Genomic DNA, 20,220 nt, shown 5'->3' on the forward strand with positions numbered 1-20,220 from the left:
CTTCAAAGTTCCGACAGATATATTCCTCCCTCAATGTTACAACTATTTCAAAATCCTTTTTATAAAACAGGGAGTAATGTCCACAAAGGATCAAAGGGCATCCTACAGTCTGGCAACTGCCTAAGAAAAATGGCGGCACTTCCATGAAATATGCTCTAAAATAATTTTGTGGCTTGGTATGTCCTAATTTCAAATTGGATGTTTATCTTGGAAAGGCTTCTATCTAACTTGTCCATAAAACAGTTCCACTTAGCTCTATGAGCTCTGTGGAAATGGAATCCAAGGCTGGTTATTAAGGGGGCCTGGGGATGGGTTCCATATGGCGGAACAGCATGGGAGGGCAAGGCTGAGGCCTGCATCAGGCACGACTTGGCTGGAGCTCCTGATCTATCCATGGACACTCGCTGCATTACACCATAACATCTGGATTATTGCTTGTAATGTCCCTGGGAAATATCCACTTTCCATCAAAGCCTTTATCTATCTCCGTCGGACTTTGAACATTTTAGTATTTAACGCAGTCATGTTTGATCTGATGGACTTGCTCGTCTGCTGTCCAAGTGTTGTTTTATTTTTTCTCCTTCCTAAAGGCAGGATAGGAGAAGTGAATTATTCATTGTAGAGTACACAGATTCAGGAAAGAGAACAGAACTTTTATTTTGCTTATTTTATCCTAAATATTTCTGCAAATGCCACTCTAAGTTCATTTCCACAATGTGAAGTTTCGTTTGCAAGTCAGAAATTTTTGCTATGTGTGTGCCTTACAGAAGTTTTATTTTTTAAATTTAATTTTTAAATAAATATTTTAGTTACTTCAATACTTATCTTCCTAAAGGAGGAAAGTAATGGGAGGGGGGCAGGGCCAAGCATCCTAATTGTGTTTTGTTGAAGAGCCAGACTAGCAAAATCTATCTTGTTCTTCAAAGGCTCCTTTTCTCCCTACAATAAGTCAGCTCACCTGCAATCACTCACTTAGCTGAGTAGCCCAGACTGTCATGTCTGTGTCCATGTATATAAGGGAAATTTGTCATCTTAATGCAGCCTGGAATATGATAAGAGGGGAGGAAATGACCCATCAGAGAAGCACCCCCCCACCTGAGTGAAACAAACACCAGCAGATAGAGAACAGTTTCTGGGCCTTGACCCCCATTCCTCTGCAGACTTAAGAAATAAAATATTGCACATCAGGGCTGTGTTATTTTCCTCCTTCTTCCCCGAGGATCAGAATTTTGTTCTACTTCTACTTATTCATTAATCTGCTACCTCTTCCTGGGCCCCCATCCCACCTGATCTATACAAATTCTTCTTAAACAGAAAAAAGGGGTTTACATGGAAAGCACATTCAATAGCTAGTAATAGTAAAAACAAAGTGTGATTTTTCAGCTTACCAAAAATACTTATTTTTGTTGGGTGTGGTGGCACACACCTTTAATCCCAGCACTTGGGAGGCAGAAGTGAAAGGATCACTGTGAGTCGGCGGCCAGCCTAAGACTACAAAATGAATTCCAGGTCAGCCTGGGCTAGAGCAAGACCCTACCTTGAAAAAGAAATTCATACATTTTTTTTTCCATAAAAATGAAAATTACCCTGAAAATATTCAGTGACTTCAGGGTCATGAAAAAACCCACATCCAAGGCAGAATGGGAAGAAAGGGAGACAGAATGTATGCTATAGAACCTCCATGCACTTCAAATAGACACATGGATTCACTTCATAGTCCTGAAGGTTTCTGATCTAGAAATAGACTGGCAACAGTAAATGCATCACCCTTCCAGGCCATATAAAGGAATGATACCTAGGTGACATACATTACTTGAGGATTCATGCCAAAAGGCATGCTGGGGAAGTGGTGATTTGAGAGTCCAGTGCCCCATTTTCTTGGGGTGATTACAATGGAAACTTAGGGATAATGGGCAGGTCTGCTCAGTGCATCCTGTCTGTCATGAAAAGGGGCTGAGGGTTAGGAGTTATAAAAATATTTTTAAAAAAAAGATGCTTGAGGGGTACGTAGAGCTGGGAGCTGAGACCACAACTGGCACCATCAAAAGCAAGGCTCCGTGGTTCTAAGATCTAAAACTGGCAGTGCCAGAGAATAAAAGAAAGAAAAAAAGAAGACAAGAAAGCAACAGAAACAAAAGAGAAGAGTTAACAGGTTAAAAGCAGTGACTAGGACATGTATTTAAGAGGAAAAAATGCTTTATATATACTGTAAATCCTGTTTTGGTGGCAGAAGTCAAATTGCCAACACATTCTATCTTCAGTCATTTTTCTGAAGTCATTGTGCCAAAGTCGGTAGCCAAAGGAAATAAATGCATGAAAAAATCAACTTTATAAGAAAAATGGCTAATAAACTGGTAAAGCAAGACTCCAACGATGGAGACCAAACCTTGGCAAATCTAAGAGAAAACATTAAGTCTATAAAAGGTTTCACTGAACTATTCCTTTCAAGTGTTTTCAACATGTAAAACTACTGCTCCTTGTCAACAGCTTTAACGACACGGCATGAGAAGATCCACACACACGGGCAAAACTCCCACACTCAGTCCTTCTCAGCAGCTCCATCGCATCATCTTGTAGACATAAATTCTGCTAGAACTACACAAAAATCTTCACATATGCCTTAAAAGAAAACCTTTTACATTCCCACATGTACATAGATGAGATTTATATTTGTGGGTAAAAACTATATCAAATTTCCAAGGACACGAAGAATCTGTATGTACAGCTCTATGTTGATTTAATTTTTTAATTAGTAAAAAATGTCATCACTCAAGTTTTCCAATTAAAAATAACAATCAAATTAAGACAAGATTAAATAAATAGGTAAGGACTATAGATGGCTGGTGACTCTCAGGATTTAGGACTAGAAAAGTATTACTAATAAATTTCCTATTATTACAAAAGGGGGAAAAATGGAAGGTCATGTAATGTAACAAAATTATCTCACTGCCCTGATCTCCAGGAAGATCAAAGGTTGTAACTGTATGCATCAATATTTATCATTTTTATGCAACCAGGTAAGGTATTATATCTGTACTATTTTTCTTACTTTTATTTAAATTGTTAAAATGCATCAATAGCCAGGGCCTGAAAGAAAGTAAAAGCCTGGCCTTACTGTCAAGCTATTGAGAGTGCAGGGCTGAACTCTCAGCCCAATTGCCTTCCTCTGTTTTGGACCATGGACATGTCCTTGCATCACCCTAACCCAAGTGTTTGCAGCCACAGCTACTGAACTTACTGTGTGTCCACCCTAACACCTCTAGCTTTGATTCACACTATTCCCAGCAGCCCACTTTATTCTCCCGTCAGTGCCAGTGACTCTCAATCTGGAGTGTACTTCAGAGCCACCTGGGAGGCTGTTTCAGAGAGAGCTCACCTTCAGTCGCAGAAAGGTCTCACTAGATAGTATGAACATATTCCACACTAATTCTCCTCTCTCATGCTTGCTGAGCAGTCCTGGTGAGTCTAATTTACCTCCTTATTAATTACCTCCTTATTATAGGACAGTATTCCTGCTAGAAAATTATGGTCTACAAGAAATTTTGGAACAAGTTTTAGTGTAATGTCACTGAAAAGAGAGATAAAATGTTTAGGCGGGTGGCGTCCCTCACTTTCTTCCCTGGAGTGCATGCAAGCTTACAGGAGAGTTCCAACAGATTGGTGGTCATACTTGAGCAGAACTGCAGCCATCAGGAAAGAGGAACATCCCCAGTGGTAACTGTGCCTAAGATAACATTGTCCTCCACTTCATAAGAAGGCAGTGGAAGGATCTGCATTGAGATATACAGAAGTGGTCAGTATAGAGCCACAACCAGATATATTCCGGTTAACAGAATAAACAGATAGGAAGTGGGGTTGTGTCTCAATGGTACAGTATGCATTCAGCATGCCAAAATCTCAGGGTTCCATGTCAGCATGAAGGAAATAAAGCATACAGAGTAGCATGTGACAGATGACATATAAGTAATAGAATAGGTAAGACAGAGATACAAAGTTGGATTAGTAATAAATAACAGAGAAGTAAATAGACAGAGATATCTAAGTAGATATAAACTGCTGCCTGTATAATTCTATGATCCTATGAGTTTAACCATAAAATTAAATGTTTTAGTATTACCAAAGTAGACATGAGTTAAGAATATATAGAGAGCTGGAGAAATAGCTTAGGGATTAAGAGGTTTGCCTGCAAAGCCGAAGGACCCAGGCTCAATTCTCTTGGACCCACATAAACTAGATACACAAGGTAGTACAGGCATCTGGAGTTTGTTTGCAGTGGCTGAAGGTCCTGGATTGCCCATTCCCTATCAGTTTCTTTCTCTATTTATCTCAAATAAATAAAATAAAGTAAAAATATTTTTTTAAAAATGATCTGTGTAAATCAGCCTGAGAAGATTGCTTAGTGGTTAAAGTCACTTCCTTGTAAAGTCTGCCAACCTAAGTTCAGTTCCCACATAAAGCCAGAAACAGAAGACATTTGTTTGCAGTGGCAAGAGACCCTGGCATAACCAGACAAGCATGTATACACACATGCATGTGCAAAAGAATGTATATAAATAGAAATGAGCAAGCAAACAAACAGAAAGTGCTCTGTCCCCTGGGAAAGTATTCCAGGCACAATATCCTGCCTTTAGTTCCTTAAGTGAAGGAATTCATGTGCATTACTTCCTGGGCCTACACAGCAATGAGCCATGGCAACTCACAAAGGAAAATGCATGCAGTGAGACGTGCTCATCTGGAGGGCCAGTGGTGAAAAATATCATTCAGGATGAGGATCTCCTTTTCAACTCAAGCTATCTGTAGATAAAACAATTATAAAATTGGCCCCTATTTCTCAATGGGATTTAGCCAAAGAGCAGTTCATTTCAGACAGATGATCGATAGACAGACCGACAGACAGCTTCCCTTCAAATTCTTTCTCTATCCTCTTTCAACTCAGTTCTTTCACATCAAACAAGCCTAAGGCCAATTTCTATCCCTGTACAAAGCCAGCTGGAGAGCAGATGATTAGGGGACCTAGAAAATGTAGTCCCGCAGAGCTCAGCCTCCACAATAACAGAAACTGCAATAAAGGATACAAAGCCAAAAAGGCCAAACCTCAGCACCACTAGTCAACTGATTTCATTACAGAAAAAAAAAAAAAAAGTTATAGCAGTGTGCATTATTTCTTATCTATTTAGCTGACATATAAATGCATATATCAGTGGGTCAAAAGAAGGGCCCTGTATGAGTAAGTTCTTATCCCACTGAAAACTCATCTCAAGTGAAGAAAAGCTATAACTAAGGAACCCTGCATTCAGAAATCTCTCCAAATCAAATGATGGGAGGTGGTGGTGGTGGTGGGTGTAGACAGACAGAAAGAGAGAATATTCATTATTATCATTACCTTTTTGTACCTCTCCACAGCATTTTATGAGAGAAATAACTGCTGCTAATGTTCATCTGTATAGCTGTAGTAGCATTTTAATGCAGAGAAATGAATATCATAAGCATCCCTAGCCATACCGAGAATTACATAGAATAACTACATAAATGGTGTTAGGTACGAATCCATGCCTTATTAAATCAAATTCCGTACTCTGTATGAAATGGTCATTCCAAAAAAATTTTGGTCAGAACTTAACCTATTTTGAAAGGCCATTCCCATATGCTGATTACAGCAAAATCTAGGGCAAAATCTTAAGGAAACAGTTTAGAAGAAAACTCTTAAAGGCAGTCCTATTCAGGAGCATTTAAGTTGATAAAACTTTGCAAAGTTATGTGGGAAAGAAACAATCTAAGTAAAATTATTGAAAGAATAATAGATATGAACATTAATGTTATTTTAAAAGGAATTCAGAACTAGAAAAATTTGAATGATCTTAGCTAAGTAAACTTCATGTCAAATGTAACATAATATCAAATAAATTGTGGAAGTCTTAATAAAGAAATTTATAGTTAAAAATATCAAAAGATAGATTAACCAGAGTATTTTTACATAGTACTAATGACAACATTTATAGTTTCCATTTTCATGAGCCTAATTTGAAGCTACCTAACTTTTCTCCTTAAATCTGAATACTCTAAAATGCAAAGAACTCAACATACCCATTAAAAATGTTCATTAATATATAATTTCCATGGCTCAAACAAGATCATAAATAACTGTCAATGAACTTTACTTATCTATAATCTAACTAAACATATATAAAACATATATACTAGGTATGGTTATTTACTACATTTCCTGAGTCCAGTACACTGAAGTCAAAATTCTAGAAAATATTGTAACTGGGGCAAAAAGAAATTTAAAGACAGCAGCTCAGTTTCACACCTCTGCAGTACATATATAAATATTGCCCTCTGGATCCTCTGTCCCTTTCATATTTTTGATATCTTTATCCCAGCCGTCAACATTTCTTCTATCCCTCCTTGTTCCTGTGGCCATTCTTCCATAACCTCTCCTATACTCCCCAGACTCCAATATTCCCCAAGCTCACAATTTCTCATTCTTGTCTTTATGTTCTCCCACACACTGCCAGTGCTCTTCCACAGTCCGAAGCTCCCTAACTAAAGATGGTTATTGATGTACAGTCCCAGTGTTTTAGTGCGGTGGTAGAATCAATAAAGGAGAAAATACTGCTTTGTCAGGCTTCACCAAAGCATGCTGGGAAAGTTTACTGCTTTGGGTGGTTACAGAAACTCTTAATATGGGGAAGCTAGAGCTGAGCTCCCTTCTGTGGTAAGAAATGATGTTCTTCTACCCTCTAGTGACTATAAAGGAATAAGGCAAAAGTTGGCAGGATTTTAGACACAGCATCACAGTATTATTTTTTGTCTCTTCATCTGATTTCTTAAAAAGGATCAGAGTTTGAGGATTCCAGGATGCAACTGAAGTCTAAGGATAACCAATTACCTTCTCATAGGTTTGCTAACATGTTCACAATGCAGGGTGCATTCGCTTATTGAGGATACCTTCCTTGCTAGCACTGTGTGCCTGCTTTGGATTGTGAAAGCAAAATTGCAGTCCCTCTTCTTTTCTCTTTCTCTCTCTTTCCTTCCCTCTCTCTATCCCTCTCTTCTCTCTCCTTTCTGACATATGACTGAAAACTTGATCTTGAGATGTTTCCAGCTTCAGACCCTCCATTTTATTTATACAGCAGTAGGTAACTGAAGTATAGTGATATTAGATATGCCATGTCTGCATACATGTGTATGCACACGCCCACACAGCAACTGCTACACTCATACAGATACACTCACATTACCACTATTGAGAGACTGAATATTTTAAAGAGCCTGAATAGGTCATCATTTAATAGTAATTCCTTTTCTGTTGTTAATTATTTCTCTTTATAAAATTAGCAAGAGCTAATAAATTAAATATGCAAGAGTAATGTTTTAAAAGTTTTTTTCTAGTCTTTATTTTATTTTGGATACAGGTTATCACTCTAGCACAAACTAACCTGGATTCAATGTGCACTTCAGGCTAGCTTCAAACTCACAGAAATCCTCCTACTTCAACCTACCGAGTGATGGGACTGCAGGAATAGATTACCAATATTTACTTACCTAAGTTCTAATTTGATAAGTTAAAAACTTAATAAATAATTATGAATGCTTTCCTAGCCTAGTACTTCGATATTTTATAAGCTCATAATACTGTAGAATTTCTCAAATATATTAATAATGTAAATCGTCATTAGTACATCATGAAGAAATCTTTAAAGAAATTCTAACTCAAAAATAAATAGCTTAGCCCCCAAAGGATATGAAAGAGACTTATAAAATATATCAAATAATTCTTCAATCTTCACATTGTCCCTATAATACTCACACACTCATAACTAGCTTCAATATAATGGTAAATATCATACTAAAGGAATAACATCTATCCATGCTGCATTTTAAATATCCTGAGCTTAATGAAGTGGAAAATTCTACCATGGCTGTTACACATAAAATGTCAACACTCATACAAGTGCAAGTTCAAACATCTGGCCATGCCCTTATTTAATGAAATTCTAAAGAAAGGTTACTCTCTTCTTATTCGTTAGGGCAGTAAGAGGCAAAGAATGCTATTACAAGTAAAGGTTGGGTGATATCAATTATGTATACATTCGTACTTAACTACAAAGAAGAAGTTAGAGGAAAATAATCCAAAGGAAAAAAATTAAAGTAAATTTACCTTGCTGGTACTTAACCGCTTCCGATTTGACCACCGCTAAAGGTTGAGGTCCATTATATAGTGAAGGTGTCAGAAAGAAGCAGAGAAACATCCAATCAGTAATAATGCAATCACACTGTACATGATGTTATTTGATGCAGTTTTACATTTGGATGTTCCAAAAACATCACATGCAAACAAGAACACATAAACAAAGAGAATGTATGGCCATGGGGTTGTGATCTACCATTTCTTCAGAGTGCTAAGGCAGAGACAGCTGAACGCTGTTCAATCTCAGAGGATATATTTATCATCTGATTACCTTGAAGTTGTATAATTTCATATCTATAATATAGAAACTTAGGTCTCTCCTACTAGAAATATGTAGGTGACATTTCAAATACTGATGAAATTCATAGTCAATGTTACCTCATATTGTGATCTCCCATTGTTCTAGATAACAGAAAATATAATTCCATTTGCTTGGATAAGTTAAACCTAAATATTTACAATAACAGAGTCATTATTGCCTAGCTAAATAAATTAATTTTGCTGAGTGAGGGAAGAAAATGATTTAAGAATAAGAACTTTTATGTTCTTCTTTTCTAAGCATTCCTTTGTCCTGCAAAGCCTGCTGAATTTCACCAATGGTTACAGTTCTCTTTCAGAAAAACCCTTTCCTCACCCCATTATTATCCAGCATGGCAAAGCTCTGCTCTGGCTAGTTAGTTTGGATAAATTCAAGATATTTCAATTAAAAAGTAAGCCTAATTAAGTATATTTACTATTATATTCAAGGAGGAAAATTGCACCTTTATCTATATATGTATCCACTTTGCCAATAGGTCTTCCTAATAATGTAAAAAATAAATAGCCATCAGGAGAAATCAACTTCTATTCCACTGAAAGCAACTAGAAACCTAGGGGCAAACATGACATTAAGATACCCTTCCTGGATAATGCTTTTCCCAGTAGTACTGTGACTTCCACATTAAACATACGTTATAGTTTCAGGAACTATAACCAGAGTATGAAAAGCAGTTTTTCAGGTATTTTTTTCTCAACAAAGTGTCAAATATTTTCTTTCAATGCAACCATCAAAATTTCTTACAATCTCACACAGGCATAGAGCTATATAAGTCATTTTCCTGTATAATGATTTATTTAATTTCATATATCAATAAGAGATAAACAAGCATTAATAAAGACATTAATGTAATGTCTTTTTTACTGTAATATTTCTTATTACCAAGTTTTGATTGTCCCTGCCTCATGTAAAACTCTATATTTGATCATCTCAGTCTCCATGGCGCTATAGAACAGATTGTCTTCTCATCCTCATTTCTCACACAAGGAGGCTAGCTCAGAGAGGGCAGTTATTCTGTGAGTGGTATGGAACTTTCATGGAATCGGGACTCAAACCTCAGGCAGTTTAATGACAAAGTCCATAATTTTAATTATAATCCTATTTCTTCTCCAAGCAAAAATAAAGTGCAAACATATTTGCTTTCCAGCTAGCACCTTATCTTCGGCCTAAGACATGCTCATACGTTCTTAAGCTGCAGAAGATGAGAGTAGATTCAGAGACAAAGTGCACGTCATGATATTCTGCACTTTTACAGCATCAAAAACAAAAAAAAAATACCGTCTCAGTGATAGAAGGAAATGGGTACAAAGCTGAAAATTTAAATGGAAACTACTTTAAAGGTCTAAGTTAAAGTGGAAAAACATTTGCATATTATCTTAACAAATAATCCATTGCCCTCCAGTCCCAAAGTGCTAGTCATTACCACTTAAAAATGTCCAAACCAAAAATGCCTTTAAATATTAACTTAAACTCAATGAAAAGAGCAAATGTTTCCTTGCATCTATTATACCCAAAGGGCCTATGATATGCACAGTAACTAGAATAACCACATATGGCTCAGAATAAATTATTCCTCAATTAATTTTCCTTGGTTATACTTTGATCAGGTACACAAAGAGCAAAAGAAAACTGCCAACCCGGACAAATGAGCACAGGTAGAATTTTCCATGTTATGGTACTTCCTCTGGAAGATATGAAATAAATTGTACACTAGACCTTTGCCAGACAAAGAGAAGAAAGCCCACAAGAGCAGAGAAATAGTATCACAAGCCCTTCTCAAAAGAAGGCAGGGGGAGTCATAGGTAAGGGGAACCAGGCTAAAAAAGATCAGAACTGATGATCCTTTTTGTACATTGGAAAAAAAAATCCTTTGAGATATTTTACAAAAACATGATCTAGGCTACATTAATATTAGTTTCTGTATTGTGAAATCAACTGAAACTAAAAGGCTAAAACTTTAAATTTTCAAATGTGAACAGTATTGAAATGAACCAAAACACCCATATTACAGCTAAACATAGTCCAGCAGACTTTATAAAGCTCACATGAAATAATGAAAGTATGTAACTATTTTAATGGGGAAATTATCCAAGCCTATCTTACTAACTAAAACATGTAAGAAATTTTGCCTGACACCTATCTAGTTGTGGGACAAATGATGAATCTCATGTTACTTTAACCAAGCAGACACCTTGAGTAACCTGATAACTGCTATATATTTTGACACTGAAGGCAGTGGTATAGATGCTGAAATAATACTATGAAGATTAAAAGTAAGAAAGCATACCTTCACTTGCTAGAACAGATAAAAGTGCTTATTCTTAACACTGAAATGTCAGCTTTATTGAGATCTCAATTATGAACACTGTCATTAAGAAATAGTTTTATTCTGTTATTGTCAAGTAAATTATCATAAGGAGTACCAATTAAAACCACAAATATTTAGTTGACACTATGGAAACTAAAAAGTAGTTTACTAGTATAGGAGTCAGGACTTTCAACATGAAATGGGTTACAATAGAAAACATGAATTATATCTAAAATGAAGAATAGTTGCCTAGACTAAACCACTATGCTAATTTAAACAGAATTATCAGAAATGAAATTTGAAAACAGCTTTCCAATTTTTATTCTTTTTTATTATTTTCTTTCTCAAGTAAATATTTTGACTTTAAAAGTTAAACTCCAATACATTCTGTTCTGATTTTAATTCCTGGAATTATAATATATGCTCTCTGGAAATAAAAATGAGATTATAATCACCATATTTACTCATAAGAGCAATCACAATCAAATCCTGACAAAATCCAATGCTTTATCCCTGTTATAGACTTCTTCAATGCATAATGTATTAATGAGACGTTTTCATGTAATCAAATAGAGTACATTAAAATTTGCATTTTCCCAAAAGTACACCTAAAAGGAAACATTATAGCTAAAAGCAACAAAAAGAAAAGAAGAAAAAGCAGGGAAACATTGCAGGCACCCACTTGAACACCTAATAATTTGCTGTGTAATAATTAAATCCCAAGAATTATTTTTCATAATGGAAGTACACCTAAGTTATCTAGGACTTAAAAATTACTAACTGGAAACCTTGGTGTTCAATAAAAAGATGTTTGGGATGATCTATAACAGACAAATCATATGAAACATGTAAGCTTAAGAGCAATATTAACCATAGACCTACTCATAAACTCAAAAATTCCTTCATGATCTGGAATTCCTTTCAGGTGTTTCAAAAGAGAGAGATGCATATAACCACAGAGATCCACCAAATAAAGTTGTTTGTTGTATCCCTCCAAATTACAAAAAAATAGCAGTTTGGTGCGGGCCCAGTAGTCCATGAGCAATGGAATACAGAGTTTAAGAACAGCAAGAACAAAGGGATCACACTCACATGCCTCTTGAAATCACCTTGCTTTACAACTAGGTTCAAGTTTAACACAATCACACCCATGTCCTCTTCTAAACTGTTTGGATCTTCTAATTTTAAAACATGTTCCGTTGTCCTGTAAACAAGAAGCAACAAATAATATTGACACTAATTGGTAGTATTAATTACATCAGGAGCTTATGATATAAGGCTCTTCTACTTGCATGAAGATTAGACATGATGCCAAGAAGGTACTACGTACAATGAAAATAAGCAACCACTTTCATGCAAAGAAAAAACACTGGCATTGTTAAATCCAATAGTTGGTTAACTGATCTCCCTATGCTCTCACCAAAAACTAAATGTAAACACTTATTTTAGGTTAGATTAATGAACCTCAATATTAACAAAAGAAACTATAAAGTTCATTACTCATTTTATAATATATCATAAAGTATTTAATAACTAACTAACAGATTTGGCATCTAAAAAACGAAAATTGTAAAAAAATATTTTGTGAGTTCTAATGACACTAGGAAGGAAGTACTCTTTCATTCAGAATTTTATTGTTAGTTGATCTGAAAAATCATTTAATACAAGCATGAGTTTCACAAAATTCACTGATAACAACTCCAGTTAAAAATATAATACCTGTTGAGTTCAAGATCCCTGAGAGTGACAAATGCAGAACCCATGAAATCAGAAGTGGTTAAATCTCGGTCATATACCTACAAGGAGAGACAATTCACACAAATGAATATGTTGTGGAAAATCAACCAAGTTTATCAAAATATTAATACCTGTAATATGCTGGGAATGGTGAAATCCATCTTCTAGGACCTGTAATAATTTATATATTACAGTGGAAGGAAAATTTAGCAATGCTTATACTGAGAACAAAATTATAGACTCATGCCCAGTTAACTGACCATGGCCAAAACAACAGCAGGAAGTACTTTCACAGGCAGTCATCTTATGCATTAAACTGTTATGCACAATGGACCTCTTCGTGTAGTTTAATTGGTCTCTCATTAAAATTTAGCATTTTCCATGGTGAGCAGATCTGCCAATTAAATAGAAATTTGCTAAATATTCTATAGCAATCCCATTCTGCACTCAACTCATGCAGTTTTAACCCAGATGTTAGAGTAATTGATGCTTACACCAGTAGCTTGAAACTCTATTAAGTATAAAGTTATTCCTAATGAGAAAGGCTTTTGTACCTGTCACCACTACAGGGCCAGTAATAATTCTTCCACATTCAGTAAGTTTCATTGTAATCAATGAGGATATTATTTACACAGCAATTTTCTGTAGAGAAGATCTCACTGATTTGAGATGAACAGTTTTCATTAAGAGTATAAAGAATTCCTTCATATGAATACTATTTTAAACTACTTTATGAGAGGAATACAAAAATTAATTGTGACAAGTTCACTTTTAAGACAGCATGAGAACTGTGGAGGAATATATATATATTTATGTATTTTTTTTACATTTAACCTAATTTTTATTCATGCTTTCCTAGGTGGGGAATATATTGTTCAATTAAAATATACAGTAAAAAGAAAGTCTTATCATGTACAACTTTTAAAGTATAATAATGATATATCTTAATTATTTCCTTGCATACAAGTCATTATTATAGGATTGAAAAGTAAACACAATTAATACTTCAAGGAACATTTTATAATAAAGTAATTCCTAATTTTCCTCAGTAAACTAATCAAAATATATCAACATCTAAAGTACAAAATCCTATACACAATGAGTACTTTGCCTAAAATGAATGCAATGTCTATAGACAGCCTTAGGACAGGCTGACAATATGTATTCATTTAGGCAGAATGAGCCATGATGCCAAATGGGAAAGCAGTCATTGCAAATAAACTTTTTAAAGCAAATTAGCTTTTATAATGAAATAAAGGAAATCTATCAAATCGATACAATAAAAAAGAGGTAATGTATTAACACTTCACCATAATGAACAAACACAAGAGCATTGATAAGAGGTGAATATTTCATTTTAAGAAACGTTTCCCACAATGAATGCTAGCCTAGATAGAAGTGCATCCTGTGAAACAATATGGGTAGTTTATGTTTGTAACACACTTTGGTTACCTGGATATAGATAACCCATGGGTACCAAACTCAGCATTCATTTTACAGTGGCTGCTGGTATCATGTGCTTTAATAAATGTGTGCAGCATGAAAAATTCAAAAATATGAATGAATGGAAAATGCTTCAGGAAGAAAAGAATTGAAATTTCCCTGCAATCCTATACAGTCTCACTGTGTAAACTTCAAGGTAAGACTGGAGTTTTCTGTAAGGCAGATCTTTGTTCTGTGGGGATGTGTTTGTCCTTGTGCTTTTCCTTTGTCTCCTCCTGAATTGCATTATTTTGCTCTATTCTTTTTTGTGTGTAAACAACATGGCAGTTTAAAATGAAAACTATCCGATGTGTGTGTGTGTGTGTGTGTATTTATATATATATATATCACCTAGATTTTACAATAATAAACATTGTACATGAAAGAGCCCACTAGAATGCCATCTATGATTACCTTTACACGGAGCTTTTGGTCAAGGCTTTGTATTGGCAACACAACTATCTCATCCCAAACAGGGTTCAAGTTCTTATATATCACTTTACTTTTGTACAGAGTCTTCCCATTCAGCTTAAATTTCACATATGGATCACTCGTGCCTTTAAAAGAAAAGAAAAAAAAAAAAGAACAAGACAGAATTTTAAAACACACATGAAAACCTATGATCTGTACAAGTCAGGATGTGCCCCACAGTCCCCAGACTCTTCGCAAGCCACAGAGCACATTCAGGACAGAGGTGTCCTTGTGCTGCCATGGGAGCCCCAGGCGTGGAGGGGAGAGAGAAATCCAACAACTTGGGGGTAAAAGATTAATTCCATTTTGCCTTTATTGGTAGCATTTGAATAGACTCTTTGAGCTTTTTCTGTTTGATTTCATTGTGGCTATGTCACCCCTCTGCTACCCAAAAAAATTCAAGAAATCAAGTCAGGGTCAGGAGCCCTGGGGAGAAGCCCGCCCCTTCAAGGATCCTCAGAGAGTCAGGAAAAAGGGAAAATGAGCATTTCCAAGCGGTCAGCAGATGGCTGGTTTAACAGAATCCTGTACTTTAAAACATAATCATAATAAATCTATCAATCTCTGGAATCTTTGGCACAAAAGATGGGGGTGGCAGAACTCAGACTGGAATTGGGGGCCATAGAGATTAGATCGACAGAGTGCCCATTCTCTGCTGTCCCCCGCACCTGCACCAAAGCTGCACACATTGTCTCAGCTGGCCCAGCTGAATGCCAACTCAGCCAGGCCCTCCGCTGGCCTCAGAGCTGACACCGCTGACCTGCGGGGCTCCTCCTGGGGAGCTCTGAATGGGACACCAAAGGGAATGAACAATGTCCCTCTAGTTAATACGCCCAAAGGAAAGAAACAAGAAAACAAAGGCTGATGGCAGATTCTCCTCAACATTCATTTCTCAGATCAATTGAGGAAAAAGAAAAGTCTGCCAACATCAAACATGAATTATGCATTGTGCTGTGTGTCACATGCATGGGTGTGTGCCATCTTACGTGCCAATGATATGCTTACTCATCAATACCTGGTGAATAAATGTATTAGTGAGTGAACAGTCTTCAAGGAGAACAATGAAAGACTACTGGAGAACCTTTGGTGGGAAGAATCCTGCTAATTTGGAGAGTTATGACATTATAGCTAATCTAAAACACAGGGCTGTGAGTGGTGTATAAGATCCAGCCCTCCAGTTTGTTCACTGTTCCCTGGATGGAGGCTCCAGAATAGTCATTGAAATGAATTTATTATATTAAAGTCAAGCCAATATCATCTAGGGATGTTATGTGAAGAATCAAGTAGGCTTCTTTGCTGCAAGCACTTACTGAGTCATTAATAACCATCTATAATGATTTGAACTATAGGTTTCTGAGTCCATTCTTATATTTCTATTTAGAGCTACTGAAAAAAATGCAATAAATTCCCAACTATTTCAGCTAACAGCGGCATCACTGCAGAATACAACAATGCACACTATTTACATCTTAACAGGTTCACAAACATACAAGTTTGAAGGGTTAGCCTTCCAGTAGTGCAAGGGCACTAATTTTAAACAAAATTTAAAATAAGCTATAGAAATGCACACATACATATTCATCTCCAGTATTTGAGTTTTGTTAGCTTAGCCATGTTGAACTCACCATGTTGAGCAGTGGTCGTGTGAGGCACAGTAAAAATAAATACATTCACAGCCACTCAGTGGAATCCTCACTAGTGAGTGAGAATCTGCCTACCCCCTCCTTTAACAGCACAAGAGAACACCTCTGGCTAGTCACTTTAACAATCATTCTGATATATATATATAAAAGTGGAGGAAACTATAATAAAAAGAGGCCTTTAATTAAATGAAATTGCCACTCTGGGATCAGGCCTTCATGCTTGTCAGCGTACTCTCAAAATAAACATCTCAAAACTAGGCCTCAGCAGTGTCACTTTCTCACAGGCAAGGCATACTGGGTAATCCCTAAGCATCTTGACAGCTACATAATGTTCAAACTGTTTCACGGGTGAATGGCGGCAGTTGCATGAAAGAAAATATTAATGTCTGGAATTAATAGAAAAAAAGGACCAGGGTTTACAAAGCCAAACAAGGAAAGATGGTGTCAAGTTAGTGCTGTGTTAATTGTTCAGGAAAATTTGAGAAAGGGAGGGAGCACATGGTGATCTTTTTTCTCTGAGTCTAAGTGTCTTACTGTCAGGAAAGTCACATCTCAACCAGGCAGGTTCTAAAAGGGGGCCAGCCACCCAGGAACGCAACTCCCAGATTAGACAAATGATGAGATGGCACCTGAATGGCTGGACTTAACCTTCCTTGCTGGGAGCTTCAGAAACAATGAGGCTCTTTTGGTACTTTGTGTTCTACTAGAGAAGGAGAGAAGAAGCCTAGCGACCAGACTGTGGCCCTGTCCTGGGATTGCCCCAGGTACCGCCATGTGGACTGATGAAGTCCTGGAACCTTAAACTTAGAATCTCAAGATGCTCAGGACACATGGCCCGTTATTCCTTACCTCTCTAAACGGTGCATGACTTCTATCCACAGCGGGTCCACACTCACAGGTTCAACCAATCATGGATGGACATATATTGTAAATGCAGAAAATGTATCTGCATAGGATAATTCTTGACTACTTGTCATCACTCTTTAAGTAATACAACTATTTACCTTGAATTTATATTGTTTTGCATTGTGTTTGGTATAGGCCATCTATACATGTTTTAAAATATATAAGAAGATGTGTGAAATATATACCGCATATATAGATAGATAGATAGTATAAAACAGTATATGTGCACACATATCTAAGGAGTGGGGATGTCCATGCTTTGTGGTGTCAGCAGAAGTATTGGAACCAAAGCCTTGCAGATACCTGGGGAAAAATACTGGTAGAGACTAGTAACTAGACTGTTCAAATAGAGACACACAGAATTACTCCATTTTTTATTTATTTGGTAAGTATATGTATGTGGTGTGCACACATGTGTTGTGGTGGTCTGATTCATGTGCCCCCCCCCATAAACTTAGGTGTTCTGAATGCTAGGTTCCCAGCTGATGGAAATTTGGGAATTAACGCCTGTTGGAGGCAGTGTATTTTGGGGGATGGGCTTATGGGTGTTATAGCCAGTGTCCCCTTGCCAATGTTTGGCACACTCTCCTATTGCTATTATCCACCTTATGTTGCCCAGAGAGTGAGGTCCACTCTTTGCACATACCATCTTTGTCCCTGCCATCATGGAGCTTCCTCTTGAGTTGGTAAGCAAAAATAAATCCTTTTTTCCCCAAAACTTCTCTTGGTTGGGTGATTTCTACCAGTAATGTGAACCTGACTGCAACATGTGCGTATGCAGGTTTGTAAGTGTTTGAGCATATCAGTGCATGTACACATGTGGGTGCATGCATTTGGAGGCCAGAAGTCAACATCAAGTGCTCCTCAGTGGCTTTCCACATTATTTTTTAAGGCACAGTCTCATTTTTAAGCTGAAGTTCACAGATTTTGTCAGCCTAGTTGGCCAGCAAATCTTAGACAGCTTCCTGCCTCTGCCTTTCAAGTTCTGGGATTACAGCTGTGTGCCATTATGTCCAGCTCATACCAGGGCATTGCCTTATGCTTGCCCAGCAAACACTTTACCCACTGTGCCATTTAGCCAGCCCACTGGATCCTATTAACTATGCATGATCATGTTTCAGCTCTTACCCCCAGACACTGCCCATTGTCACTCTCCCTTGATGATGTGCTTGTCAGGCATGGGAACATGCCACAAACACTTCTGGACTCTTCAAGCTTTGTTCAGCACTAGGCACTCTGAAGACTTCCAAGGCACATCAATGCAAGACCCTACTCACCTTCACTAGAAAGCATCAGACATTCCATAACACAGCACAAGTTAGCTCATGGTGTCACCTAGAAGAACTGCACTAGATGTGGGGTTATGATGACTCACAGGCAGAGGAGACAACATCTTGCCTGTGTGTCATGAGGGCTAAAATCAAGGAAATGGAAATTAGAAGGCTGACAGACAGCAGGAAGCAGAGCTGTGAAAGCAGTGTGGGAGGAGACCTCCAAATAACTCATGTTGTGGTGTCAAGTAAACCTTCCATATAATCTAGAAATTAAGAATAGAAATGTAAGAAATGCATTACAAGAGGTAGCTTTGAGTCAAAGGCTGAAGTGCCCTCAAAATATAAGTCGCTTTTATCAATTCTTCTATAAGAAATGCACGTTTTATTTCCTGTTCCCATGCTTTTTATTTGTTTTAAAGAAAAGGAATATATGCATAAAACTCTGAAAGTCATGAAATGAAACAAAATCTATACCCTCTTATTCTTTCTTGGTCTTAGGTGTCTGGTACGATCGTGATGAGTTCACTATTGAATGTTTTAGAGGGGGAAAAAAGGGGTCATTTTTAAATGACTACACTTTCACAAGTAATGCACCTCACTTGGGTCTCTGTTTCACATCAGCAGAACAGATTCACTGAAGTGTTATTTTTTCCTCAATAAATGAAATGTTATTGTGCTGTATGAATGTAGTTAACTAGTCACAAAATAATGGATATTTTCATATCTCAATTTTTATGAGTGCTGGCAGGAGCACAATTATCACACTGTGTACTTGAAATTCATAAGCAAGAACATTCAGTAAAGGCTTGTAACTCTGGAACTGAAAAAAATGGATATTTGATTTCTGATAGACATTACCCAACTGTTTTCCAAATTTTATCAATTATATTCTCAGCAATGTTTATTTCTATACTCATTAGCATGGAATACTATAAACATATATTTTAAACTAAATGTGAAAAAAAAGCTGTCACTGTCTCCACCTACCATTAACATGTTCAGCAACTATGAATATTTAGTAACTTTTATTCGTATATCTTTATCAGTCAATTTTTTGCTCCTAACACTTTTTCAATGGCCTCACAGTTTGTGTTACCAGTTGGAATTAGCACCCATTTTGGAGATTTTTCATTGACAATATATATTGTCAGAATATTTAGACTTAGGTTATTACTGGCATTGTTATTTTCACATTTACTTAGTGAAGTTTACCAAAGTTTTACTGATGGCTCTGTAATTTAAAAAAATGTTACTTTTATTTATTTATTTGAGAGTGACAGACAGATAGAGAAAGAGGGAGAGAGAGAGAGAGAGAGAGAGAGAGAGAGAGAGAGAGAGAGAGAGAATGGGTGGGCATGCCAGGGCCTCCAGCCACTGCAAACGAATTCCAGACGTGTGTGCCCCCTTGTGCATCTGGCTAATGTGTGTCCTGGGGAATCGAGCCTCAAACCGGGGTCCTTAGGCTTCACAAGCAAGCGCTTAACTGCTAAGCCATCTCTCCAGCCCAGCTCTGCAATTTTATATTCTGCTTGAAAGCAATATTCTTACTGTAAAATGTTGAATTAACTCAGCAATGTTTCTTTCCATTGACTATAAATTTCCTATTTTTACACTTTAATCTTTGATATACTTGGAGTTATTTTAGTATGAAGAAGGAAGGAAATTCAGGTTACTCATGAGAAGAAGAGTAAAGTGATCACAGACAAGCTTTAAATATATAAATCTGACAGCAGCTTATAATTCAGAATAAAGAAGGAGGAGGATAAAGCAAGGACACCTGGCAGCTGAGCCAACACCACAGAGGGTAAAGAGCTGAGGAGAGAGCTGGGCCCAGACCATGAGAAGTATCCAACCAGGCTTTCACCATGTGTGAGATACAAAATGCCACC

The 20,220-nt window shown here is 36.9% G+C and overlaps 1 protein-coding gene across 3 annotated transcripts in view; it reads right to left on the reverse strand.

The window, feature by feature from the left end:
- Mctp2 (multiple C2 and transmembrane domain containing 2) overlaps positions 1-20,220 on the reverse strand; it is a 248,963-nt gene that overhangs the window by 125,808 nt on the left and 102,935 nt on the right. For all 3 annotated transcript variants that reach the window (XM_004658162.2, XM_045146215.1, XM_045146216.1), the window contains exons 5-8: positions 14,452-14,594; positions 12,538-12,614; positions 11,911-12,022; positions 8,165-8,200 (exon numbers count right to left, since the gene is read on the reverse strand). In XM_004658162.2, the coding sequence (XP_004658219.1) occupies positions 8,165-8,200; positions 11,911-12,022; positions 12,538-12,614; positions 14,452-14,594 (368 nt within the window). The remainder of the gene's footprint in view (positions 1-8,164; positions 8,201-11,910; positions 12,023-12,537; positions 12,615-14,451; positions 14,595-20,220) is intronic.

This window comes from Jaculus jaculus, chromosome 3 (assembly GCF_020740685.1).
Source record: "Jaculus jaculus isolate mJacJac1 chromosome 3, mJacJac1.mat.Y.cur, whole genome shotgun sequence".
NCBI lineage: Eukaryota > Metazoa > Chordata > Mammalia > Rodentia > Dipodidae > Jaculus > Jaculus jaculus.